The sequence below is a fragment of the Phascolarctos cinereus genome, unplaced genomic scaffold (genome assembly GCF_003287225.1).
Source record: "Phascolarctos cinereus isolate Bilbo 61053 unplaced genomic scaffold, phaCin_HiC Scaffold_9;HRSCAF=440, whole genome shotgun sequence".
Taxonomy (NCBI): domain Eukaryota; kingdom Metazoa; phylum Chordata; class Mammalia; order Diprotodontia; family Phascolarctidae; genus Phascolarctos; species Phascolarctos cinereus.
In genome coordinates this window covers 265,250,920-265,278,449 of record NW_027556402.1, presented here as the reverse complement: position 1 = coordinate 265,278,449, position 27,530 = coordinate 265,250,920, and the positions used below count along the sequence as shown (strand labels likewise).

The 27,530-nt window shown below is 50.2% G+C and overlaps 2 protein-coding genes across 6 annotated transcripts in view; one reads left to right on the top strand and one right to left on the bottom strand.

Moving 5' to 3' along the window:
- LRRC56 (leucine rich repeat containing 56) overlaps positions 1-1,650 on the top strand; it is a 63,834-nt gene extending 62,184 nt beyond the window's left edge. For 2 of the 3 annotated variants that reach the window (XM_078148226.1, XM_020979421.2), the window contains exon 13: positions 1,265-1,648. In XM_078148226.1, the coding sequence (XP_078004352.1) occupies positions 1,265-1,598 (334 nt within the window). In that variant the 3' untranslated portion in view covers positions 1,599-1,648. Of the gene's footprint in view, positions 1-1,264 lie in introns of all 3 variants that reach the window. The other variant, XM_078148227.1, reaches the window with a different exon arrangement.
- A 360-nt stretch (positions 1,651-2,010) lies between these two features.
- On the bottom strand, positions 2,011-27,238 carry LMNTD2 (lamin tail domain containing 2). 3 transcript variants are annotated; one of them, XM_078148230.1, is made up of 15 exons: positions 25,859-27,238; positions 20,886-21,188; positions 20,470-20,622; positions 20,305-20,392; positions 20,018-20,173; positions 17,241-17,306; positions 17,070-17,158; positions 16,722-16,960; positions 16,500-16,635; positions 16,221-16,416; positions 3,874-3,993; positions 3,485-3,720; positions 3,148-3,269; positions 2,812-2,864; positions 2,011-2,363 (listed from the first exon to the last, which is right to left on the bottom strand). In XM_078148230.1, exons 1-15 carry the CDS (start codon positions 25,942-25,944, stop codon positions 2,205-2,207), a joined length of 2,202 nt encoding a protein of 733 aa, XP_078004356.1. In that variant the 5' UTR covers positions 25,945-27,238; the 3' UTR covers positions 2,011-2,204. The 3 variants fall into 3 exon arrangements, with proteins under 3 accessions (XP_078004356.1, XP_078004354.1, XP_078004355.1); XM_078148228.1 differs by lacking the exons at positions 20,018-20,173; positions 20,305-20,392; positions 20,470-20,622; positions 20,886-21,188; positions 25,859-27,238 and adding an exon at positions 19,006-20,006 and having other exon boundaries at positions 16,221-16,440; XM_078148229.1 differs by lacking the exons at positions 20,018-20,173; positions 20,305-20,392; positions 20,470-20,622; positions 20,886-21,188; positions 25,859-27,238 and adding an exon at positions 19,006-20,006.
- Between the last annotated feature and the right edge of the window lie 292 nt (positions 27,239-27,530).

Here is a 27,530-nt window from a genome sequence, read left to right as displayed (position 1 = left end):
CATTCACTTTCATAAGATTTTGAGTTCCAAATTTTTCCCCCTCCCCAAGATGGCATGCAATCTGATATAGGCTACATATGTACAATCATATTAAACATAGTTCCACATTAGTCATTTTGTGAAAAAAGAATCAGAACAAGAGGGAAAAACCATGAGAAAGGGAAAAAGAGCAAATAGTATGCTTTGATCTGCAGTCAGACTCCATAGTTCTTTCTCTGGATATGGACAGCATTTTCCAGCATGAGTCCCTTGGAATTGTTTTAGATCAATGCATTGCTGAAAAGAGCACAGTCTATCAAAGTTGACCACGACAAATGTTGCTGTTACTGTGTACAATGTTCTCCTGGTTCTGCTCACTTTACTCAGCATCAGTTCATGTAAGTCTTTCCAGGTTTTTCTGAAGTTCACCTGCTCATCACTTCCCACAGCACAGTAATATTCCATTACATTCATATACATTCACAGCTTGTTCAGCCACTCCCCAACTGATGGGCATATCCCCTCAGTTTCCAATTCTTGGCCACCACAGAAAGAGCTGCTGTAAATGTTTGTGTACATGTGGGTCCTTTTCTCATTTGTATGATCTCTTTGGATTATAGCCCGAGTATACCACTCTATTTCTTAGCCAGTACCAAGTAGTTTTGATGATTGCTGCTTTGTAATAGTTTTAGATCTGGTACAGCTAGGCCACCTTCCCTTGCCTCTCTTTTTAATTCCCTTGATATTCTGGGTTTTTTGTTCTGTCAGATGAATTTTGTTATTTTTTATAGCTCTATAAAATAATTTTTTTGGTAGTTTGGTATGGCACAGAATAAGTAAATTAGCTTAGGCAGAATTGTCATTTTTATTATATTAGCTTGGCCTACCCATGAGCAACTGAAATTTTTCCAATTATTTAGATCTGACTTTACGTGAAAAGTATCTTGTAACTGTGTTCATAGTTCCTGGGTTTGTCTTGGCAGGTAGACTCCCAAATATGTTATACTGTCTCTTCTCTCTCCCTCCCTTCCTCTCCTTCCTCTCTGTTTCTCTGTCTCCTCCCTCTTCCCCCTCCCATCCTCTGCTGTCAGGAAGGGAAGGAGAAGACCAGTGCCCTGGGGATGACTGGGAAGCCCTTGCCTCCAGCAGACTTTGATCCACCACCCCCCTGAAGAGAGGACTGGGGTGAGGAGAGCTAGAGAAGGGCAATCTCGAACACTCCTAAGCCCCTGCAGAACCCCTGGACAGGACAGACCAGGTCTTCAGCTGCTTCTTCCCCCCTCAGGTTCAGCCCACAGGGCCTCAGACCAGCAGCCAGGGTCCAGTCACCTGCATCCTTTGTCTCCTACACACCCTCCCCACTGGAGCCAGCCTTCTCTCTCCTCAGACATCAGGCAGAGAGAAGTGCGCCCGAGGGACCCAGCTATAGGCAGCCCATTATCCACTCTCCAGCCAAGGCCCCAGAGAAGATGCTTCTGCCAGCCCCTGCCCAGCCGCTCACCAGCAGCAGCGGCGGCAGCAGCACCCTACACAGGTTGCCCAGCCGGCCCAGCCTGGGACCCATCACTACCCCACCCCCAACACCCCCAGCCCAACCCCAGAGGAACTCTAAGTCATAACACTGTGGTGGCAGCTGCTTGGGCAAGCAGACATGGTCCCCAGAGCCGCTGACACCAGATCCAAGACCTGCAGCTGACCCCAAGGACACAGAGCCCCGACAAGGCCTCCTTGACCCTTGAGTCCTGTCAGAGACTCTGCGGAGGGGGCAGTAGGGATGAGAGCCGGCCAATGCTTGGGGCAGGGGCCATCCCCATGGCACCCCACGAGTCCTAGGATGGGAGGGGCTGGGCTGGGGAAGGAGGGCAAGACGCTTGAGTGGAGGGGAACAAAATTCTTGCCTGAAGTCACTTGGTGCTGGAGCCTCAGCCTGGTGGGGGGTGGGGATGTGTGGGGGTCCAGAGCCCAGTCCTGATGGATCAGATACTGGGGCAGGACCTCCCTCCCTCTTTGTCAATCAGTGTCTTCTCTTGGTTGGACAGAAATGTAAGGAGGTTTTATTTTCAGTTAATACTGGTTAATAGATGAGTTATGCAGCCAGTGTGTCACTTCTGCCCCTGGCCTCCTCCCCCACCTGAGCTGGGGCTCCCCTGGAGCCCCTTGTCCCTGTCCCCCCCATCACACAGAGCTACTCGAGGCACATGTATTGTAGGATATGTCTGTGCCCCTCACAGAGGCTCCCTCAGCTCTCTGGTGATGGGGGGATAACTCAGCTGCTTCTGCCCAAATCTGCTCTCCGTGGTCTTCTGCACGCTTAGGGCCACCATGGGACAGTCCACATCCACATGTTTCCTGCAGATCCATGGAGGCAGGAACTGGTTTGCTCTCTGAGGGGAGAGAAGGAGGGGGCCGGTCATGGGAAAGGGGGATGGGGGGCTGCCTGGGCAGCAGGCTTGCTGGCCCCCAGAGGAACAGGGCCTTGCTCCCAGGCTAGCCCCCTCCCCCAAACACACAACACCCTCCACTTGTATACGTCACACACACACACACACACCCCCCAGGCTATGAGGTCTTACACAAACACATCACACCACACATATTACCTGCCCCCACCCCCCTGACTGGGACACACATCATACTACCTCCAGACTCTGAGGTCTTAAACATATATCTCTCTCTCACACACACACACACACACACACACACACACACACACACTTCCCCACAGGCTGTAAGGTCTTATGCAAACACATATACACACATCTCTCACATACCTTATAAGGGTTACAAGGTCTTAGTCATACACACACACACATTCACAAACAGGCCACTCACAGGAATGCACTTCTCCTGCATCTTCTTGCCAATGCCTGGCAGCTGTGCCAGCTCTGTTTGAGGAAGGTAAAGGGACAGCATGAGGGTCAGCCCTCAGCAGCCAGCCCTCCCATCCCACCCCACCCCACCCCCACCTCCCCACCAGCAGGGGTGGAGATCTGGGAGAGTCATGGGGAACAGTCAGCCCTCAGCAGCATCATGGCCCTGTCAGCCCCCCACCCCTACCTCCCCATAGGCGGAGATGGAGATTTGGGAAAGTCATAGGTAACAGTCCACATGAGACATAGGGACAAGTGATGGGGAGGGGAGGGAAGGAGGGCGCTCCTGGGGGGGCACCTGGAATGGTGGGGAGTGGCACCGTGGCACCATGAAGAGACTCCCTGCCAGCCACAGCCTCTTTCACTTGCCACTGGCTGAAGTTCTTGGATATGTTAATGCTGGGTATGGGCTTCAGGAGCCTGCAAGGAGGCAGCAGGCAGTGTTAGTGGACGGGCATGTACCGCCCTGCAGGGGGTATGCGGCAGGGAAATGGGTGAGGTTCAGGAGACTACAGAGCTGTGTTCCCAGAGGAATTAGGGATAGGGGGAAGGGAAAAGTGAGAATGCATTTAGCCCCAGGGTTGATAAGCTGGCCAGACTTGAGCCAATCCTACCCCTCCCTTCCACTCCCGCACCTGCTTCTGCGGGGCCCAGGCTGGCCCTCCAGGCCAGGGGGAGGCCCTGGGACCTTGGTCTTCTTTGGGGCCCGGAACTGCTGGCCGCGGCTCTTGCTCCCAAGGCCTGGGGCCTCCTGGGGCTTCTCTCCCTCGTTCTCAAGAAGGGGATAGCAGTCGATAGATATGTCCGTGTGGTCAGCAAAGGATCTGGAGGCCTCGCTCACACAGTGTTGTGCCTGATACTCACTCATCACCTGGGGGACTGACTGGTTACCTCATTCCCCCAGGAGAGGTGCCAGAGCCTGCCCTGCCCATGGTGGCATCCCCACACCTGTGGTGGCTGCACTTCTGGGGACCAGAGCCCTCCCTCCTTCGGAAGGCTTTTGACCATGGCCCCTGCCACTCACCTGGCCCTTGGGGTTCAGCAGGAGGGTGACACAGCCAGGGTTGGTGTAGAAATGGATCAGCTCCCTTTGCAGTATCTGGGGCACACGCTTCCTCACCAGGCTGACCCCTTCACCCCACACCTGCCCCAAGAGTCCTGTCAGACCAGTCCCCATCCCCGGGGCAGCCACATGGGAAAGGAAATGTTCCCTTAGGAGCCTCTCTCCTCAGGCAGCAAGAAATACTCGGGAAATGGAGGCTGAGAGGATGGTATCTGGGAGAGGCCCAGAGGGGCCTGGACCTGAGAATCCCACTGGTGCCTGGCTCAACCCCGCCACTCTAAGAGGCTCTGAAGCTTTGGGGTCATTTGTACCCATTGCTGGGGTCCTCTTATGAGGCAAGGGGCTTTTTCAGAACAGCTACAAGGGAACAGGGGTGGGTTCTGCAATGCACAAGTAGGCTTACAACACAGAGAACTCTGTGTTCCCTAAAAGCCTATGTGATGTATCCAAGCATGATCACACCTGTCCAGCTATGTGCTGGTCTCATGAGCAAAGGCTTGCAAGTAGCAGTCTGGGGGGATGTGGCCAGAGGAGGGAAGGAACACACCTGGATATCAGTGACAGAACAGGAAAGGATCAAGACGTTTTGTGGGTACTGGTGGTCATAGGGAGAAGCCAAGATATCTGGCTGCAAGTCATAGAAACTGATAGCTGCAGTTAGGGTGCTTGTCAGCTCCCTGAGTGACAAAGGTTATACACACACACACACACACACACACACACACACACACACACACACACACACACACACACACACTGTTGAAGAGACAAGTTACCTGGGCACCTTTCCAAGCCCTTTGTGCTGCAGGGGAGGAATGAGTACAGAGTGAGTGGACCATGGGTGCAATCCCCCAGGAAATGTGCATAGATGGTAGCCTTGAGAAAGGACAGCTGGAGTGCTTCCAGTTGCAAGGTCATACATGTGTATTTACCTTACATTCTGCTTTAAGAGCAAGGGGGAGAAGTTGGGCCCCTTCTCCAAGCTCAGGAGAAGGTGTTAGTACCCCCAGGAGGCCAATACAGATAACCAGATGTCACTAAGATGTCATACCCAGTGGTCCTGCTTTCTGAATACCTTTATCTGATTCAATGGAAAGGGCCAATGCCATTAGCTGGCTGAGAACTGTCCACAGAATTGTCCACACCCTGACTGCTTACGAGTTCTCTGCAGTTCAAGTAGGAGCCAGTAGTTACAGAAGAACCCAATTCTTCAACACTAGAGGAAAAGGAGGGGGATTCTCTCCCTTCCTCCAAGTGGGGCATCTAGCAATGGAGCTACTCTCCCAGGAAGGACCATATCCAATAGTTTGAGCATTCATTCCTTGATAGAACCAGCAGTCAAACAGGGACACACACTCTCCTGTCAGATGTAGACATGTGAGGTTGGCAGTAGTTTCAAGGAGCATGGCAGCAGAGAAGAGAGCTAGCTCTGAATCCCAAGAGATTGTAGAAGCTAACTAATATTTGAAAGTCAAACTGCAGAGAGAAGAAAATCCTGAAAGACCTTGAGAGCCCTGCTGAATGGGACATCTGGTGGAGACCAATCTCAGAACGGGAGCCCTGTGATGTCTCCATGAGTAGAGAAAGGACATTGAGGCCCAAAGTTCTGGAATTGTGAGTTGCCTTAACCATCTGCTCCATATATGCCAGCCTTACTCTCACTTTAAGTTTGTGCTTACTCTTCCCACAGATGCTGTATTTGAGAGAAAGTGCACCCCAAGTTTACTGAGGGCAGGTGGAGAATTTTGTTAACTTTGTTCTTACTATGTCATAGAAATGCCTATGCTAAGAGATAATTGTAACTACTGGGTGAATATTAAGGCAACACACACCAGATGGGGCTTGTCAGTTGTCATAGTAGAAGTGGTACCCACAGTGTATTCCTTGAATACAAAGTAGCAGCTGCTCTATGGAGACACAACCCTCAGTGCAAGTTGGGGGCATGGCCCAGGAGGGGGTGTTACCTAAGCAAATGTCCTTCACCTAACTCTGATACCCCCACCACCGAGGGTGATAGGGACTCATTAGCACTAGAAATATGAAGATAAACTTGAAGTGGTTCTAGATGAAGTTGACAATTTGCTACACCTTGTGGGCTCATTACTGGATTGTTCTAACAACACCAGGACCCACAAAGATATCAGTCAACTAGCATTTATTAAGCATCTACTATGTGCCAGGCACTGTGCTAAGGGGGTATATAAAGATGCACTGGGGGTACAAAGAAAAGAAAAAATAGGGTCCCTGCCCTTGGGAAGCTCATAGTCTAATGGGAGAGACAACATGCAGACACAGACAAAATAAATAGGAGGTAACCGACAGAGGGAAAGCACTAGAATGAAGGCTTCCTAGAGAAGGTAGGATTTTAACTGGAACTTGAAGGGAGCCAAGAGGCCAAGATGCTGAAGTAAAGCCTTCCAGTACAGGCCTGGTGTCAGGAGATGGGGAGGTGAGGTGGCTGATGTCACAAGACCACAGAGTATATAGAGGACAGAAATGTAAGAAGAGTAGAAAGGTAAGAAGGGGCCTGAGTGTAAAGGGCTATACAAGCCAAGCAGAGGCTTGTACATTTGACCCCATTTGACTGAGGCAGGCAGACCTCCCACCCAACAGCAACTACAATAGTCCAGGTATGAGGTGATGAAGGTCTGTCCCAGAGTGAGGGCAATGTCAGAGAGAAGGGTGCATATTGGAGTGGTGCTGCAGAGGTGAAACTGACCAGAGGTAACTGCAGAGGTGAAATTGGCCAGAGGTATTGCAGAGGTGCGGTAGAGATGAAATTGACCAGAGGTACTGCAGAGATGAAATGGACCAGAGGTGCAGCAGAGGTGAAATTGACCAGAGGTGCTGTGGAGATTCAGCAGAGGTGAAATGGACAGGAAATGTGGCAGAGATGAAACTGACAAGAGATGTTGCAGAGGTGAAATTGAAATGACAGGCCTTGGCACTTTGGATATGAGGGAGAGTAAGGCATCCAGGATGACTCCTAGGATGTGAACACTGGAGAATTGGGAGGATGGGGAGGGGGGCCTTCAGCTGTAGTATAGAAGTTAGGAAGAGGAGAGAGTTTGAGGAAAAAGATAAGTTCAGTTGTGGGCACAATGAGTTTAAGATGTCTATAGGATGTCAATTTCAAGATGTCGAACAGACAAGTTAGAGATGGAGGTCAAAAGAGAGGTTAGCACTGGTCAAATATATCTGAGAATCATCTGCTTTGGGGGAAAAAGAGGGGAGGGAATGAAATAACCACTTATAGAGTGCCTACAGTGTGCCAGGCATTGTGCTAAACACTTGTTTGATCCTCACAACAACCCTGAGAGGTAGGTGCTATTATTATCCCCATTTTACAGTTGAAGAAACTGAGGCAAATAGAGGTTCAGTGACTTGCCCAGGGTCACACAGCCAGGAAGTGTCTGAGCCTGGATTTGAACCAAGGTCTTCCTAACTCCAGGGTAGGCACTGTCTCTACTGCAACACCAGCTGCTTCTGAGATAAAGATGATCATTGAAACCACAGAAGCTAAGGAGATCATCCAGAGAAATAGTGTAGAGGGAGAAGATGGGCCAGGACAGAGCCTTGTGGGACCCCCCAGAATGCCTATTTTTTTCAATCTGTCATTGACATTCAAAAGGTTTTGTCTTTTCTTGTGGAAGTTTCAACAACAATGATAGCACGTATTGATACACAGTGCCTTAAGACTGGCTTCTAAATGTCACCCAGGAGGAGATTCTAGTCTCTTTTCATTTTATATAGGAGGAAACTGAGGCACAGAAAGTTATTGCCCAGGGCCACAGAGCTCCTAAAGGCCAGAGGCAGAATTTGAACCCAGGACTTCTTGCCTCCATCTTGGGTGGTACCCCCTCCTCACTGCCTCTGCCCTTTCCTCTGCTCTGTCTCTCTGCTATGGATCTTGCTGATAAGAGTCCTAGGCAATGGAATTCTGGGTAGGCTTTCATGGGAGAAGGTGGGGAGGACAGGGCTGAAGGAGAAATGGCCATTATGTGATGTTAATGGCCTGAGACCACAGCACAACCTAAAGTTCCCAAAGAGATGGCAAAGAACAGGGCTATCAGGTAACTCTGCTACCCCACCTATCTGCCAGGGAGGCCTAAGGGTGGCCCAGATGCTGGGGGTGGGGGTGTGGGGGGGAAGGACCATGGACCCAGGCATTGCTAGATTTACAAGAACAGTCAGTCTGCTGGCCCTGTACCTGGGGACACATTCAGGAAAGCTGCCACCTTTTTTAGAAGGACCTTCCCATTCACCAAAGGGCTTAAGACAAATAAGAAACCCTTGGTGTCCTTGCTAAGACACCCACTGAAAGAAAAGAGGAGCAGCAGAGAACTGGGGGCTAAGACATGAAGGAGGACCAGCACACCCTGACGCCACCCTGCTGGCAGCATGAAGAGGGCCTCCAGAGCATCAGCGCCCTGGTGGGAAGGCAGCGGGGCTCTCCAGATGGTGATGGCTAGAATCAAGCCTGGAGCAGATGGACACTCTCCCCACAGACCCAAGTGGGGCACACAGAATCTGGCACAGATTGAAGTTACCCTGAGTCAACACAGATGCCTGGTGCAGACATTCCAGACACCATCTTCCAGACCCTTCAACAATAACCTGCTTAGAGTTTTCCTCCTGCCAGAAGGGTTGGGGGAGCAGAGGAGGAGACAAAGCCAGGACAAGGGCCTCTCCTCTGCCACACCCCAGGCGGCTGGCTTAATCCAGCATCTGCACTCAGTCTATGGCCTAGGAGCAAACTGACTGGTGAAACATCTTGTCACTTTCTTGAATGGGACGGAGTTGTCAGTGACCCGCTCGCCCCTTACACAGATTCACCCTCTTCCCTAGGCTGACGGTTATTAGACTGATGAGGGGAATGTCATGCACATAGTGCCCCCAAATATCAGCCAAATATTTGGCAAAGTGTCCCATGGTGTCCTCATGCACCTGATAGACATGAGCTTACTGAAGAACTGCACCCAGAGAGTGTTGTGAAATGGGTCCAGGCCACTCTGAAAGGAAGCTGATTTGTATCATTAATGCTGAGCAGACATGGTGGGCTGGGGCCCACGGCTAGGGTCTGACTCACACAGGGGACATTCGGTGAAGATCTATGGAGAATGACCCAGAATCAATATTGCTATCAGGAGCCTTCTCCCAATCAGCGGGGGAGGACAAAACAGAAGAGGATGTATGGACTGATGCTGAGTGAAGTGAGCAGAACCAGGAGAACGTTGTACACAGTAACAGCCATACTGTGCGATGACTAACGATAGACTCAGCCCTTCTCAGCAATGCAAGGATCTAAGCCATCTCCAAAGGTCTCATGATGGAAAATGCTGCCCACAGTCAAAGAAAGAACTATGGAGTCTGAATGCAAATTGAAGCAGACTCTTTGCTCTTTTTTTTCTTCTATTTTGTTTTGATTCCTCTTTCTGGTGGTTCCTCCTGTTGGTTCTAATTCTTCCTTACAACATGACTAATGTGAAAATATGTTTAATAGGAATATATATGTATAGTCTATATCAGATTCTATGCTGTCTTGGGGAGGGAAGGGAGGAGGGGGAGAAAAATTTAAAACTCAAAAGCTTATAGAAGTGATTGTTGATAAATCAAAATAAATAAATTAAAAAAAACAAGAGTTTGGGGGACAGATAGAGACACCACACTGGGGTGAAACATCTGTGGGAAGGCCAAGTGAAAAACCATCTGCCCGGCCTTCAAAAGGCTGCCACCATTTGTCTCCCCGTCCCTTCCCCATCTCTGTGAGTATTGGCTCCCTTCAAGCACTCCAAGGTCCAATCACAGACTGCCAACAGTTCCATCCACACCAGCCTGTCTGCCACTGGGCCATTCCTTATGCCTCTAAGGCAGAGTTTTCCCTCCCACTTCTGCCTCACCTTCTACATAAGGGCTCTCCTCAATTCTCTCTACTGCCTATTGTCAGGGCTCTCTAGCTTTGGAATCACTTCCACTCCCTTGTATAAAATTTGTATTTACTTGTCTGTGTTCATTTTGTACACACACATACCTAGAAAATAAACTTGAAGGAAGGGGCTGTTTCATTTTGGTATAGCAACCCCATGAAGCCACTCACCCAAATAAGCATTTGCCTTGTGGGTTGGAGTTCCCAGAGACTGTTGACCACTACTCTCCTTCTAGTTCTAAAGGTATAAATCTGGGGCTGTTGCTCATGAGCCCCCCCTGGTATGTTTCCTATCCATGATCAGCAAGTAACTTAATGAGCTTTTAGCAAAGGTATTTACTAAAGCGTCATACAGTTGGCGGACACCTTGAACCAGAGACACACTTTCCTCCTGTACACACAAGATTCCTGGAGAAAGCAGCTTCAGACTTCAAGGACAAATATAGCGAAGCACATATGTATAGGGCAAAGGAGTACCTAAGAAGTCCTGGCCCAAAGGGAGGACCCATGAAGTTTACTGTGGGAGGTATGGTGTCAGGGATGAATCAGTCCAGTCCCAGGAAGAGCTCCTCTCAAGGTGAGGTATCTCTGCTGGATGGGTCTGTCTACTGCAGGGCAGAGCTAGACTTGACTGGGCTGAGTTGCTGACACCATGAGATTTCTCTGAACTTTGTATTGCTTCCAAGGTCTGGCAAAGTTGCTGCCCCTGCCCTTTCCAACACCTGTGGCTATTGCTACCAGTTCTGGTGGGCTCTGCCACTGACCCAGGTCACTAGGAGCTCAGCATCTCTGGAACTCACAGAGTCACCTGAGAAACTCCCACAAGCAACTTCCTCCAGGGGCTTAGTTAAGGGTCATCCACTACTCTACTGGCGTGCCACCATACTCCATGACTTCAAATTGACTTACTGTATGGCATGTGGACCCAGAGGTTTCACTTGACCTACTCACCTAGTCACAAGACACTTCCTGTGCAGAGTCCATTGCCTTTCACTCAAAGACAAAAATCCTATGATCTTCTCAAATTAATTGTGATGAAATTCTTGGAAAATTCCTTAAATACCTCATTTACTTGGTTGATTGTGGTGAGGGTAGAATGCCCACCCTTCCTTCCATTTGTCTTTGTAACCTCAGTGTCTAGTAGGTACTTAATAAATGTGTGCTGAATAGGCACATTTCACAAAATGTTTTAGAATGGAAACTGCTCTGAATGGCTAAATCTTGTGGCCTCTCTTCATCCTCGTTGGCCTCTCCAACACTGCGGAGGCCTGCTCCCCAGCTATTTCTCCTCTCTGGATTTTCACCATATCGTTCTTTCCTCTTTCTCTTCCAACATGACTGACCACTCCTCTTCTGTCTCCTAGCCTGCATCACCCATGTCCTGTCCCTCAGGTATAAGTGGATGGCATTAAGGCTCTGTCTTCTCTCCCTAGTGTCTCAGCCATCCCATTAGCTCCCATGGGTTTAATAAGCATTTCTCTGCTCATAATGACTCATTGATCTATATAGCCAATTCTACTTTAATACACACCTATTGGGCATTGGGAACTGAAGGCATTTCCAAAGCCAACATGCCCCCAAAGAACTCATCCTCTTTCCCCCCAAACCACCTCCTTCCAACAGTATTTCTGCCCAGGGTCCCCCACCCCTCCCAGGCTTCCAGCCCCAGGTGCTCCTCACTTTCACTCGCCTCCCCATATTTTATGTTACAAAGTCTTCTCCCACCTCCACCCACCCCCCAACCCGTCTCCTCTATTCACGGATCTCTACCCTAGTTCAGTCCCTTACACAGTCTCTCTGCCTTCAGTCTCTCCCCCACCCCCACCTCCAACTCAGCTTGTGTCCAGCTGCCCAGGTAATCACTCTCCTCAAATTCCCGTCCACTTTTTAAAGCCCTTCGAGCCCTGGCCCAACCCACCCTTCCAGCCTCATGACACATGAATCCCCTTCACCCAATGTGCTGTGTATGCTCTTCACACGTGTCCTGTCCCTGTTAGTGTTTGTCCTTGTACCCCCCAAGGGGGTGATGCAGCACACCAAGCACGTAGTAGGCATGAAATAAAGGCTTCTTGAGTGACTGGAATCAAATTAACCCTGCCCCTCACCAAAAGCTGAACAACTGAGAAATATATGACTTGCCTTAATTCAGATTTCATCCTTCAAAAGGTAGAGAAACCACTAAAGGGAACTGCCACAATATCAGACATGATTGTGCCTGACAAGGAAGAGCGGGACGCTGGGGCGGAAAGGACGGGACCCTTGGGCCAAGTGATAGCTGTACCACTGAGCTTATGATAGGCCAACTGTCCAGAAACAGAGGTGAGATTGGCCATGGCCTGAGGAAGAGCTCCACAAACGACGGCCCAGACATCCAATGACCACGGAGACACGAGGGAAGCTTTCCATGAACTGACCGAGACGGGAAGGCAGCAGAGTCAAGACTCACATGCACGTGACCGCAACAATGTCTCTGGGCGCCAAACAATCAAAAGTGAATGCTGTGAGCCTGGGAAGGAGGCCAGGCCCCAAAGAGGAGACCGAGAAGATGCCTTGCCCACTCCTGGCAGAGGGCTCTGGGCGCCGCTGGCTGGTCGGTCAGATTTTTCAACATAGTCATCAGCTGGGGGGAGCTTTTTTTCATCTTCCTCCTGGGCATTTTTTCCCTCTTTTTAAAAGACAATTCTTTACTATAAGAAACGATTCTCGAAGGGGAACTAAGTGATGTAAAATCAACAGACAGCAACAAAACCCACTGCTTGTTTAACCATCGAGTGCTGAGCACAGTCGGCCCGAGTTTGCGGAGTTCAGAAAGGGGGAAGGGAAATGTGGGACCCTCCCCCAGATCTGGGGAGAATCCATTTCAGAAGAGGCACATGAAGGACAGGGAGAATCTCATGCTTCCAAATAAAGCATGGGAAGCAGGGCCTCACAAGGATCTGCATGCTCCTTGGAATCCAAGTCAGGAAACACAGGCAGAAATCACTCAGATTAGGGCAAAATCCCCTCTTTTCTTCTGCCAGAGATCCTGGTAACTGGACTAGAGAGACATGAACTCTGATTTTAAAATGGATTCTACAGAAAGGACTGCAAGTGAGCATGGGGGCAGAAAGCTGGCATCTTGCTGAAGACTGGCACACTCTGGAACCTGGCTCCAGCTTTCGGGGACTGAGCACAAAGGATAAAACCATCTCAAGGTGGGGGAGGGAGCAGGGGCAGGAGGATGAACTGGAAGGATTCAAAAGCCACCACTGGGGGAAAAGGGCAATGAGAGGCCAGAATACCCAGCTCCACACCTGGCTTCTGCTTTCTCTTCCAAGGAGGACCACAGAAAGCTGCCAGCCCCTGGCAATGTCTGCAAATATTCTGGAATGTTACTGCTCCAAGAAAAATGATGAATTGGGTGGATTCAAGGACTGGAGACGACCTGAGGCACCAGGCATCAGGCTCCCAGTCATGTAAAAGAACACAGCTCGAAAGGCTTCAGAACTCTGATGTAAGCAGTGACCCTGGGGACCACCGAGGGCCAATGGGGAAGCCAGCCTCCTGCCTCTTGGTGAACAGGTGGCAGACTAGAAGGGCTCGATGCAATGATTGGCTTGACTTGGCCATACAAGGGAGAGCTGGGGCAGAGGAGAGGGGTCACACTGCTAAAATATTTTAAAAGAAAAGAAAAGCAACTGCCTCAGGTCTCCTGGCCCAGGGGAGCTGCGCGAGAAAATGTGGGAGAAAGGCTGTGGAAATGGGGTGGGGATGGGTCTACAAAATTCTAAAAGGCAGCATTCTTCAGAAGGGTTGCAGAAAAGGAAGTAGCATGCCCTCTCCCCACCAAGGGCCAGCCTGGCTTCATGGAGGCCAGACGTGGCCAGATCCACCCGGCTTTCTCAAGCTCTTGTGACAGAAAAGGGCCTGAAAGGAGAAGAGCCAGCCAGAGAGCTCCTTTGAGGAGCCATCTGTGTCTGAATGAGAGAAGTGACAAGGATCTGCCCAGGTCAGGGCAGTGGGGGGCAGAGCCAATGTGGCGGAGTAAAAGTAGTGACTTGCTTGAGCTTTCCTCCGAACCCCTCCAAATACCTGTAAAAATGACTCTAAACAAATTCTAGAGCAGCAGAACCCATAAAAAGACAGAGTGAAACAAATTTCCAGCCCATGACAAGCTGGATAGTTGATAGGAAAGGTCTCTTGTGCCAGGCTGGGAGAGGAACACAGTTTAGCATGGGCCACACAGGGAAAGACGAGGCCCCAGTAAACCTACAGCAGCATGGGCAGCTGTGGCAATTTCCAGACTTCTCAACCCAAAAATGCCAAAGACAACTTAGAAGGCCAGTCAGAAAGGGTCTGTCGGACCTGGGTGAGACAGCAGTGCAGTCCAGCCCTGGCGCTAGCACAGCACTAGGGTGGCGGCCACAATGGTAGTGGCTGCTTCCAGAGCACTTGACCCACACACTGTGGGGGGATTGAGCAGCTGATCAGAGGGGGATTGCAGGGATCTCTTTGATAGCACTGAGGCAGGGTTCTCTTGCTTTGCCCGTGGCTGGAGCTGGGTCACAGTACTGTGTGGCCGTCCTGGGGCAAGAAAGAGCGCTGGTGTGATGGAGCTTGCAGTGGTGGTGCAGAGAGAATTCTCCTCACAGTTCCAAGGCAGAAAAGAGTATTTGTGGTCACTCATAGACTACAGCACAGGCCAGGAAAAGAGTAAACACCTCACCCTTGATTGTACTACCTTGGAAGAACTGAATATTTACAGGTCCCTAGAAATATCTCTGAAAACAGCTGCACAAAACCCCTGAAGCTTGGGACAGTACATTTTCCACACTGGAAGCAGACCCCTACCTTAACAAAGAGTCTGTAACTCAAGTAATTGGCTGGGATCATGAGAAAAAAGCAGAAAAAAAACTCAAGACTACAGAATCTTACTTTGGTGGCAAAGATCAAAACATACGATCAGAAGGACATAACGAAGTCAAAGTTCCTATATCCAAAGTCTCCAAGAGAAATATGAATCAGTCCCAGGCCATGGAAGAGCTCAGAAAGGCTTTTGAAAGCAAGTAAGAGAAGTTGAGGAAAAATTGGGAAGACAAATGAGAGTGATACAAGAAAATCATGAAAAACAAGTCAACAGCTTGCTAAAGGAGATCCCAAAAATACTTAAGAAAATAACACCTTAAACAATAGCCTAACCCAAATGGCAAAAGAGGTTCAAAAAGCCAATGAGGAGATGAATGCCCTAAAGAGCAGGTCAGGGCAGGGATTAAACAGGAAGTCCAGCTCTGGTGACTCTCTCATATTCTACAATTAGTGTTTAGAGGAGTTAGACTTGTAGCAGATGCCTAGGCTGCAAAAAGTGTATGAAAAGCTTCATCCATAGCCTCCCCCTGGGCAGGAGGCCTGAATCTACATTCATCTTGCTCTCTAGTCTCTTTCTCTCCTTTGATCTTTACCCAATTGCTCTCCACCAGGGGGTAGAGTTAGTTGGGCCTTCAATGCCTCTCCCTGTCTCCTTCTATCTGACCTGTTTTGTTTGCTTCACACACAATGATCCATTGTCATGGATGAGTTCCTGGCATAAACCCTTTCCCACTAAGTCTCAGTGACCCTCCAGCCATCTCATTTACCTACCACCCTGTGCTACCCACCCTCTGAGCCTTGACCGATAGATAGCCCCTTTCAGTCATGTATGAATGCCCTCAACCACCATTAATTAAACACCTGGTACATGCAACAACCTGCACTCACGCTAGTCAAATATATACCAGGAAAGGGACAGGCCTGCAACTGGGTCCTCCTTGCCCCACCCCTCTCCTGTTGCCGACATCGCCGCCCTCCCACACCCAGGGCACAGTGACAGCTGGCCAACGTTCCCCCCCTCAAATTTCAGCAAGTTGTGAGTCAGAGCCCTTCTTCCCAGGCCAGGGGCCCATTAGAAGGCACAAGCCAGAATGGTCCAATATGCTCTTGCCATAGTGCTCCCCTCTCCTTCCCCGCCCTTCCCAGGTACTGGCCAGATGTCTCAGTCTTCTTCGACAATGGCAACGATCCCCATCAGAGACACCAGCTCTGCTTGCTCTCTCTCCATCCACCATCCCCTTGGGGAAACAGCGGGCAGATGTCCCAGGGATATCACAAAGTCATAGACTTCCCCCTCTGTAAAGCACGTTGGGTGCTTCAGGGAACGGGGACTCAAACGCCAAGGGCCTCCCAGACTGGGCTCTGAGGGGCAGAGGGAAGGGCCAGAACTGTGCCAGGGCAAGTTCTGCCTCTGAACCTCCTTGGCAGATGCAAGGAGGGAGCTCTCCTGGATCTAAGGACCCTGGGGGACCCTCTCAGAGCCGCCCTGGCCTTCTCTCCACCTCCAGGTACATCCCACAGGGGCAGGGGCACAGACCGTGATGTGATGCCGTGGGGCCAGCAGCGTGTCCTTGGGGAAGCGGTAGATGCACACAGGGAAGTAGTGAATGAGTTGTTTGAGGACGAAGCCACTGATGTCCACACTCTCCTCCAGGGACTCATTGAGGACCCGGATAAACTTGCCTTGTTTGTGAATCTTCACAATTTTCAGGGAGGAGTACAAGACCTTCCTCCTGGGGAGACAAGAGCCAGGCAGCCTGGGATGGGTGGGGCTGGGAACAGCCCTACCCCAGCCCCTCCCTGGCAGGACACTTACCTGCCCTGGTCCTGGAGGGCACTGGAGAGTGAGCCCTGCCTTGCCGGGCCAATGCCAACCACGGCAGTGCCGAGGCTGCTGCTGCTGCTGCCCACTGGTGTCTTAGGTCTCCTGAGCTCCAGGGCGGGGAGGTCCCCTGTCCAGGGAGCGCAAATCAGAGCCAGCCAGGGCAGCATCCCCACACTCCCCTGGCCCTCCTCACAGGGCCTCCCAGACGCTCACCAGAGCTGCTGCTGACCTCCTGCTCCTGGGTCGGCGAGGTAAGGGAGGGGCTGAAGTCAGTGCCTATGGACGAGGGGACACTGGTGTGAGCAGCAGAGCCCCTGTCCGAGGTCGTGGCCATGGAGCTGAGAGAGCTACTTGGCAGCAGACCCCAGTCTACGCTCTTCCTTTGGCGGCGGGACTTCTCCAGTTTGGGGGGAAGGTATTCTGGGGAGTCCAGGACATAGGCAGAGGCGGCCCTGAGGGGGAGGTGAAAGAAACCCAGGGGTCCCAGTCAGCCTTGATGGGACACATGGGGTGGGGGGTGGGGAGTGAGGGGCTCAACCCGACCAGACTAGGGACCAGTACCTCTTCTTGCTATGAATGTCCTCAAACAGGTTGGGATAACGCTGAGCTGCGCTGTTCCAATCTACGTCGTCCAGGCGGAAGTGATGTCCCTGAGAGACCCAGAAGTGGGGCCAAGCCAGACACGTGTGTTCCCACCAACAGCCCCGCCAATGAGCCTCCCCCCAGCTTTACCTCCTGAGAGCTCTGGTCCAGGGACTGGTCACTCACATCTGTCATCAGGGCCTCGGCTGTCACCACCTGGGCAGAATCGGGCAGATGGGCACAGCTGGGACTGCCTGCTTCCCCGCCCCCCATCTGCATGCTGGCTGCTGTGTGCTAAGCTGGGCCTGGGGGCAAGGGGGAGGGGTGTGCTAGATTCAGGAGAAAAACCAAGCGCGCGCGCGCGCGCACACACACACACACACACACACACACACACACACACACATACATACACACACCCCAAAGGCGAACAGGGGTGGAGGTGCAGGGTTAGGGCTAGGGAAGAGCCTTGGGGGGCCAGTGGGCCCAGGATGGTGAGAGATCATGAGAAGATTGCAGAGGTGAGGGGCAGATTATAAATCTATCTGGCAGGTTGGGAGAAAGAAAGGTAACCAGCTTCGTTAGGGCACCCACGAGGTGCCAAGCGCTGGGCTCTAAGCTAAGCATTCATAAATACTATCACGTTTGATCCGCACAACACCTCTGGGGGGGAAGGGCTATCATTACCTTAATTTTACAATTGAGGAAACTGAGGCAGGCAGAAGTGAAAGGACTTGCCCAGGGTCACATGTAAGTGACTGAGGCTGGATTTGAACTCGGGTCTTCCTGACTCCAGGCCCAGCAGTTGCTCCACTGTGCCAGCAGCTGCCTCAGTTCCAAGGCTGGAGCCAGATAACAGAGAACCCTAAATCCCAGGCAAAGTTTATATTTTATCCTTGGAGGCAACAGGGAGCCACTGAAAGTTTTGGAGTGAGGTCACTAACAGGATCAGGTGCACAGAGCGCTGGTCTTGGAGTCAGGAAGGCCTGACTCCTAGAGTCCAGCCGCAGATGCTCAGTGGCTGCATAACTCTGGGCAAGTCACCGATCCTCCTCCTGCTTCTCCTACTATGTATAGGACTGACTGGAAAGGGGAAGGCCAATGGAAGGCAACGAGGCCAGACCCAGGCAAGAGAAGGATTCTCCACGGGAAGAGAAAGCGGTAATGCCCTTCTCAGAAAAAGGGATGGTGGGAGAGTCTGAGGGGAAAACAAGGAGCCAGTCAGCAGGCACCGTGCTAAGCCAGTGTCTGCCCGAGGGGAGCTCCCAGTCTGACATCGGGTAATGACTCGCTGCAGAAGATCACTGTCTAGGGTAGGTCACGCCAGGTTTAAGCACTGGCAGTTAGTTCTGAGTAGAGGAGGGCTTGGGAGGAAAGACCACCAGCTCTGTTTTGTACACATTCGGTGGGATGTTTCTAGAGGTCTTCCTATCTCAGATGTCCACCAAGCAGGAGGGCACGAGGCTGGAGCTCAGCTCCAAGAGTCACTTCCACAGAGAGGATGGTGGAGTCCACAGCTGAGGAGATTGCCGTGTGGGCCAGAGCCCTGAGTGACACCCATCAAGAGTGGGTGTGACTTGGAGGGCCATCAGGCAAGGCAGAGCAAGGCTAGCTGGGAGAAGAGCATGATGGCCAGCATCAACAAGAGAGGTCCAAGAGAAAGCTGCTGGACTTGGCACCTCAGAGATCAGCCACTTCAGCTGAATAATGAGGTTGGAAGCCAGATTGAGAGGGAAGAAAGTAAAGAGACGGCCTTCTCAGAGACAAGACAGGAAGAGGGCCAGTGGAGACAGGAATGAGGACTGTTTAAAGATGGTAGAGAAACGGGCATGGCTGTAGGCAGGGGGGAAGCAGTCAGATGACTAGTGACAGAGTGGGGGTAATATCAGTCAATGAGTGTTTATTAAGCACCTACTGTCTGCCAGTCCCTGCTCTCAAGGCACTCCCACTTGAATGGCAGAAAAAACAGGAAAACACCTAAGTACAAAGAAGAGACATGCACACACATCAAGACTGAAGAAGACAGGAAGGAAGGTGGCCAAGAGCCCCCTCTCCAAGGGAGACAGATGAAGGAGGAAAGAGTGGGAAAAGATTTCCAGATGAGATGAGGAGGCCAAGGCCAGTTCTCAGCCAGGCCCTGCCACGGGAAGTTTGAGGAGGGTGTGGCTATCCCTACAAGACATCCAGGGTCACAGAGCTGAAACCAAATGGCCCCACATTTCACAGATATGTCCAATGAGTGGCTGGAGATGTGGGACTGGAGGTCCAGAGAAGTCATGGCAGAGATAGCAACCAATTCCTTGGGAGCTGCTGAGATTGCCCAATGAGACATGCTGAGGGAAAGGAGAAGCTGGCCCAGGACAGGGCCTCTAGGGGACAGGGATGCCCCCAAGGACAGGGTAAAAGAGAGCAATGAATTAGCAAAGGTCACAACCGGAGAAAGAATCCTGACAGTGGCAGGGGTGAGAATACCCAGGTGTCTCCAGGAGGCAAGCCTGAGCACTGGCAGAGGGACTGCTAGAGTCTGGAGAGAAGCTTCAGTCAAGGGAGTGGGCAGCCTGAGGTCAAACTAGAGGCTGAGAGGAGGAGGAGGAGGAAGAAGAGAAGGGGGAGGGGGGAAGAGGAGAAAGGGAGAGAAGGGGGAGAGGAGAGGGAATGGGGAAGGGGGTGGAGGAAGAAGAGAAGGGCGAGAGGGGAGGAAGCGGAGGGGAAGGGGGGGAGAAGGGGGGGAGGCACTGGCCGTAGCAGCCCACAGGGCCACAGGAAGGACTGTCCAAGGCCTGGCCTTGTTTGTGGGCAGTAGGGAAGGAGTCTGGGGCAGAGGGAGGACCCATTAGAAGGAAAAGGGGATGGGGGGGACGGCTAGGGCAGCTCCCTAAGGAGGCCCAGGCACATCTGGGCAAGGCGGGCCAGCCAAGCTCACTCGCCTCTATGCTGCCCGTCTGGGAGTGCAGCATTCGGCCAGCCCACGAAGACCGGGCCAGCTGCAGGAGGCAGGATCGCTCGAAGGCCTGCACCTCGTCCTCCAGGCGCAGCAGGTTTCTGTTGGCCTCTTGAAGCTGATTCTCCAGCTCCGTCTTCTCCTTGGGGAAGATGAGAAGGAGGCTGCAGGGTCCCAGGCCCAAGTGTTCAGGGCTCCAGGCCCCCTCCTCAGGAGTCCATCCTGGCTTCGGCCCCAGGCTCAGCAGCAGAGCCACAGGGCCCAGAGACTCACCTGGCAGGCTTGCTCCTTCTGGTCCTGAAGCTCCTGAGTCACCTTCTCAATCTGCTGCTGCAAGGCTTTGATCTGCTCCCGGGAGCTCCTGTCAGAAGGTCAGAGCAGGGCTGTGGGGGAGGGGGGAGAAACTTGGGTGCGGGAGGGGCACAGAGGGCTCCTGACCTTTCTGGCTTGGAGTCTACCAGCTGGTGGAGGATGTAAGCCATGTGTTTCCCAGGTTGACACTGAGCAGCCTTCCGAAGGCCTTGGACTTCTAGCTCCCTCTGGGCCAGCAGCAGCCTCAGGACCCTGGGATCCAGGTGCTCTGAGCAGCAACTGCAATTGTCACATCCACAGCCCTTGGACCCTGGCCCTGGTCCCAGGTCCCAGAGCCAGAGACTGTCCTGGCCTCGAACTCAGCTGGGGCCTCAGACCCTGGAGACCGTCCAGCCCTTGGACCAGAGGCTGTCCTGGCCTCGGCCCCCAAGCCCAGCAGCAGAGCCACAGGGCCCAGGTCTTAAGTCTCAGAGCTGGTGTTCTCCCGTCACTCCCTGACCCAGCCCCTGAACCCTGCCAGGATCTTCCATTAGGGCTCTTACTGCAGGCTGCTGGGAGACATAAAGAAGGAGACAGAGGACAGCTTGCCGTCAGCACCTTGCAGGGTTAGCCCAGATTCTGTGGCCTCCAGGAAGTCGCTGCTCCACAGGAAGGAGGGCCAGGAGATGGTCCAGGTGGGGTCATGGACCTCATCAAACCCCTGCCCCAAATCGCTGCCCAGCTGCTCCAAGCTGCAGAAGGCATCTTCCCCCTGCTCCCCAGGCTGCCCAGCCATCCTTGGTGTTCCTGGAGGGAGCCCGCCTGGGAGAGATGCTGGGCTGCTCCTGCCCACAGGAGATGGCCACCTGGGGAGGAGACGTGGGGACCTAGTGATCTCCAGCCATCCCCAGGGCTCCTCACAGACTAGACCCACTAGGTGGATCCTAGCTATCGCCACCAGCTGTAGTGGAGAGAGGCACCCAGGAGCTCCATTTTACAGAAGAGGAAACAGCCTTACAAAGTTTCAGGTTTCTGCCCCCCAGCCCCCACCACCTGAACCAGAGGCTATCCTCCCAATTATCCAGCTCTAGCAACTGCCCCTCCCCCCTCACCTGAGGCACACTGTGAGCTCAGAGCTCTGGAGCCCGGGCTTTGTTGCTGTTTCCATGGTTACGAGCACTCTGGCCCCCCCCCCCCATCAAGTCCCCAGAAGTAAGGAGGGGCTGTTTATGCTCCAGCATTTCATAGGCCTCAGTTTCTCCCTCTGGAGCACTAGGCTGTAGCTAGGGTGGAACCGGAAGAATAAGACTGGCCTGGGGGGACCTCCCATGGAGAAGGGCCAGCCAGCTTGGTTCGAATGCTACCACTGAACTGGAGAGAACTTTCCCCATACAGTGACCTGGAGCCCTGCTCCCAACACTGACCGGACAAGGGATACTGCCTCCTCTGGGGGAGTCATGAGGGACAGGAAAGGGAAGAAAGTCAGGGGCACTTCCCTAGGGAGGACCTCAAAGGCACAATGAAACACCAAATTACAAAGCAGAGATTAATAAAATTAAAATTCAGAAAACTATTGAACTAATAAGTAAAACTAAGAGCTGGTTTTATGAAAAAATCAATAAAATAGATAAACCTTTCATTAATTTGATTTTAAAAAAGGAAGAAAACCAAATTACCAGCATCAAAAACGAAAAGGGTGAATTCACCATCAATGAAGAGGAAATCAAAACAATAATTAGGAGCTATTTTGCCCAACTGTATGCCAATAAATTTGACAATCTTAGTAAAATACATGAATATTTTACAAAAATATAAATTGTCCAGATTAATGAAAGAGGAAATAAAATACTTAACAACCCCATTAAGGGAAAAAAAAATTGAACAAGCCATCAATGAACTCCCTAAGAAAAAATCTCCAGGGCCAAATGGATTTACAAGTGAATTCCACCAAATATTTAAAGGATAACTGATTCCAAGGCAAAGAAGGAGTCTTATCAAATTCTTTTTATGATATTAAATATGGTGCTGATACCTAAACCAGGAAGAGTCAAAACAGAGAAAGAAAATTATACACCAATTTCCCTAATGAATATAGATGCAAAAATTTAAATAAAATATTAGCAAAGAGATTACAACAACTTATCACAAGAATAATACACTATGACCAGGTGGGATTTATACCAGGAAGGCAGGGCTGGTTCAATGTTAGGAAAACTATCAGCATAGTTGACCATATCAACAGAAATCATAGGATCATCTCAATAGATGCAGAAAAAGCATTTGACAAAATCCAACACCCATTCCTATTAAAAACACTAGAGAGCATAGCAATAAATGGAGCCTTCCTTTAAATGATAGATAGTATCTATCAAAAACCATCACCAAACATTATATGCAATAGGGACAAGCTAGAAGCATTTCCAATAAGATCAGGGGTGAAACAAGGATGTCCATTATATTACCATGGCTATTCAATATTGTGCTAGAAATGTTAGCTGTAGCAATTAGAGAAGGAAAAAGAAATTGAAGGAATTAGAATAGGCAAAGAAGAAACAAAGCTATCACTCTTTGCAGATGATATGATGAAATAATAAACAAATTTAGCAAAGTTACAGGATATAAAATAAACCCACATAAATCACTGGCATTTCTATATATTACTAACAAAGCCCTGTAGCAAGAGATAGAAAGAGAAATTCCATTTAAAATTACTGTAGACACTATGAAATATTTGGAAGTCTACCTGCCAAAACAAAGCCAGGAACTATATGAATACAATTACAAAACACTTCATACAAATAAAGTCAGATCTAAATAACTGGAAAAATATCAGTTGCTCAAGAGTAGGCCGAGCTAATACAACAAAAATGACAATTCTACCTAAATTAATTTATTCATTCAGTGTCATACCAATTAAACTACCAAAAAATTATTTTATAGAGCTAGAAAAGGCAATAACAAAATTCATCTGGAAGAACAAAAAGTCTAGACTATCAAAAGAACTAATGAAAAGAAATACAAGGGAAAATGGCTTAGCTGTACCTGATCTTAAATTGTATTATAAAGCAGCAATCACCAAAACTGCTTGGTGCTGGCTAAGAAATAGAGTGATGGATCAGTGGAATAGGTTAGGTATGCAAGATACAACAGTCAATGACTATACTAATCTACTATTTGATAAATCCAAACATTCCAGCTTCACGGATAAGAAATCACTATTCAGCAAAAACTGCTGGGAAAACTGGAAAAATGTATGGCAGAAAATGGGCATAGACCAACATCTTACACCCTACACCAGGACAAAGTCCACTGGGTACACGATTTAGATACAAAGACTGATACTATAAGCAAACTGGGAGAGCAAGCAATAGTTTACCTTTAAGATCTATGGAGAAGGGAAGAATTTATGCCAAACAAGAGATAGAGAACATTATGAAATGCAAAATGGACAATTTTGATTACATTAAACAGAAAAGTGTTTGCACAAATAAAGCCAATGCATCCTAGATTAGAAGGGAAGCAGAAAACTGGGAATTTTTACAACTAGTGTCTCTGATAAAGGCCTCATTTCTAAAATATATAGAGAACTGAGTTGAAAATATAAGAATACAAGTCATTCCTCAATTGATAAATGGTCAAATGATATGAATAGGCAGTCGATTAGAGAAATGTAAATCAAAATGACTCTGAGGTACCACCTTACACCTATCAGATTGATTAACATGACAAAACAGGACAATGATAAATGTTGGAGAATATGTAAGAAAATTGGGACACTAATGCATTGTTGGTGGAGTTGTAAAATGATCCAACCATTTTGGAGAGCAATTTGGAATTATGCCCAAAGGGCTACAAAATTGTGTATACCCTATGTCTGTATCCCAAAGAAATCATAAAAATGGGAAAAGGACCCACCTGTACAAAAATATTTATAGCAGCTCTTTTTGTGGTTGAAAGAATTGGAAACTAAGGGGATGCCCATCGACTAGGGAATGGCTGAACAAATTGTGGTATATGAACATAATGGAATACTATTGTGCTACGAGAAATGACGAACAGGCAGACTTCAAAAAAACTTGGCAAGACTTACATGAACTGATGCAGAGTGAAATGAGCAGAACCACAAGAATGTTGTACGCAGTTAACAGCCATATCATGGGATGAATGACTATGACAGATTTGGCTCTTCACAGTAATGCAAGAATCTAAGACAACTCCAAAAGATTCATGATGAAAATTGCTATGCACATCCAGAGAAAGAAAAAATGGAGTCTGAATGCAGATGGAAGCATACTATTTGCTCTCCTTTTCTTTCATTGTTTTGTTTTATTGCTTCATTCTCATGCTTCCTCTCATTAGCTCTAACTGTCCTTTACATTATGACTAATGGGAAAACATGCTTAACATGAATGTATATGTAGAGCCTATATCAGATTGTATGCTGTCTGGGGGAAGGCGGGAGAAGTGGGAGGGGGGAAAATTTAAAACTCAAAATCTTATGGAAGTGAATGTTGAAAACTAAAAATAAATAAATTTTTAAAAAAGAAGTAAACTTTATTAGGTTTATTCTTATTCTCTTATTCGGTTAATTCTTATTCTCATTCTCTTAATGAAAAAAGTGATGATTGATAAGCTAGAATTGATTAAGAGTCTTTTATGTGCCAGGCACCATGCCAAGTTCAGAGTATACAAAGAAAAGAGAGCCCCTGCCCTGAAAAAGCTCCCAGTCTGAAGGGGGAGGCAACATATAAAGAGCTTCATACAAACAAGACAGACAGGATGAAGTGGCTGAAAGCTCAAAGCATCAAAGGCCACTCAAAAAGCTTCATGCAAAAAGTGGCATTTCAGGATGGACTTGAAGGAAGCTAGCCAGCGAAGCCAAAGATGCAAAAGCACAGAGCCCAGAAATGGACTCTGTTATATGGAAGTAAACACAAGCTGGCCAGTGCCCCCAGACCCCAGAGTGTAGGGAAGGGAGGGGAAGTGCCCAGGCTGGGAAGAATTTTCAAGGCCAAAAAGGATTCCGTATCTAGTCCTAGAGGTGGCAGGGGGCCAGAGGGAGGAAGGTTGATGAAAGCCATTAGATTTGGTCATTACAAGATCATTGGTGACTTTGGGGAAGGCAGATTTAATTAAGTGATGTGAACAGAAGAAGAGAGAGTGAGAAGTGGCGATGCTGGTTGTAGATGGCCTTCTCCAGGAGTTTAGCCACAAAAAGGAAGAGAAGGTAAAGGGAGGATTCCATCAGGTGAGAGGTTCTTTTTAAAAATGTGGGTGTGCAGGGCAGCTAGGTGGTGCAGTGGATAGAACACCGGCCCTGGAGTCAGGAGGACCTGAGTTCAAATACTTACTAGCTGTGTGACCCTGGGCATGTCACTTAAACCACATTGCCTAGCCAAAAAAAAAAAAAGTGGGTGTGTTTGTAGGCAGGACAAATGAAGCCAACAGTATAAGAATGGCTAGGGGCCAGCTGGAACTGCATCGGGGTAGTGAGACAGTGCCTTGCAGTAGGTATTGTGCAGCAGGCCTGCCTTACCTCAGTGAGGGCCTCCACTTCCAGCCCGAAGATCGGCCGTCTTTGGCTAAGAAAACAGAAGCAGTCTGCTTCTTCTCTGCTGTCATCGAGGTGTCCTGCAATGCTGGGACCCTTCCCTTTCCCCCAGGAGAGCTAAAAACAAACACCCCACATCCACTGCACCGTCCTCAGCAATTAGCAAATGTATTAAGCACATACTACCTGCCAGATACTATTTGGCATTGAGACAGACAAAAATGGGTTAAGGTCTCATGGGGTAAACAATCTGGACTGCTGCCTCCAGTGCATCCTGTCTCTAGCTTAGTTACACCGTTGTTTGCAGGCTGTCACCTCCACTAGGTTGGGAGCTCTTCCAGGGGAGGGGCTGATGACACTTGTGCTTAGCACAGTGCTGGGCACACAGCAGATGTTTAACAAATGTTTATTTCCTTCTTCCCCTAACTCTTGGAGGAGGTAACATCAGCTGGACTAGGTAGGAAGCTGGGGTTTATACAAGGCAGAGGTGGGTGGGGGGGAGAATGCATTTCCAGCATGGAGGAATGAGCTGTACGAAGGCAGGGAGATAGGAGATGACATGTCGGCGGTAGAGCCAGCTGCGGCTGCTCATCCTTCCTTTCTGAAGGAGGTGATGTCTCCACTTGGCCTGAATCGGATCTAATTGAGGTACAGTTGCACAGTCATTAGCCTCGCTTGGAATCTAGCGGCAGCACAAAAGTCAAGACAACAGTGGATGCCCCAGGACTCAGCAGACGTTGGTGACTCTGATGTCTGACTACGTGCCAAGGGCTCCACAGTGCCTGTTTCAGCCACCTGCACGGTCCTTGGAACAGATTGCTCTTATCTGCCCATTCCCCTAGGGAAGTCTTCTCACGCTTGCCGTTGACAACCCCCTAACTCTACCCTCAACCTGGGTTAGTCCCTGCTTTATCAAGGTGAGGCCAATTCACATGCTACAGAATCTGGGAGCCACAGTGGACGGCGAAGGAAGGGACTGGTCCTCCCTTAACACCCTGGACAGAGGAGCAAAGGGAGGGTCACAGAGGGAGCGCCACCTCGCATCCCAGAGCTGACTAGTCCAGCGCCTGAGGTTCCCGCGCACGGTCCCCACGCCAGAGCACAATCTCCCGGGACCAGCGCACGGTCCCCACGCCAGGGCACAAACTCCCGGGACCAGCGCACGGTCCCCACGCCAGGGCACAATCTCTCGGAACCGCTGGCTCCCACAGCCAGACTTGTAGATGCGCAGCCACTGCGGGGCTGGGCCCCACTTCTGAACATTTCTCATCCTCCACCAGGCTTAGTGTCCAGCCCTCTCCCCAGGGCCCTGCCCCACATCTCTCCTTCCCAGCCTCCCTCCTCCCCCTGTCCATCTCAGTCCCTTCTCGGCCCCCTCCGAGTCCACCCTTCTTTCCCCTCCTCATCCTCACCCAAGACCCCGACAACCAAGGGCCTCGTCTGAGGCGCGCCCCCTGCGGTCCCGCAGGCCCCTGCACTCCGCGGGTAGTCCCGGGCGGGGCCACAGGCTAATTCCCAGGCAGAAGACACCACGTGGGCACCGAGATACAAATGGATACAAATAAACCGGAAGCCGCTCCTGAGCAGAACGAAGGCGGTGGTCCAGTGTTAGGCCCCGCCTCCCTCTACCTCTAGAACTCGCCTCCTTGCAGTCCAC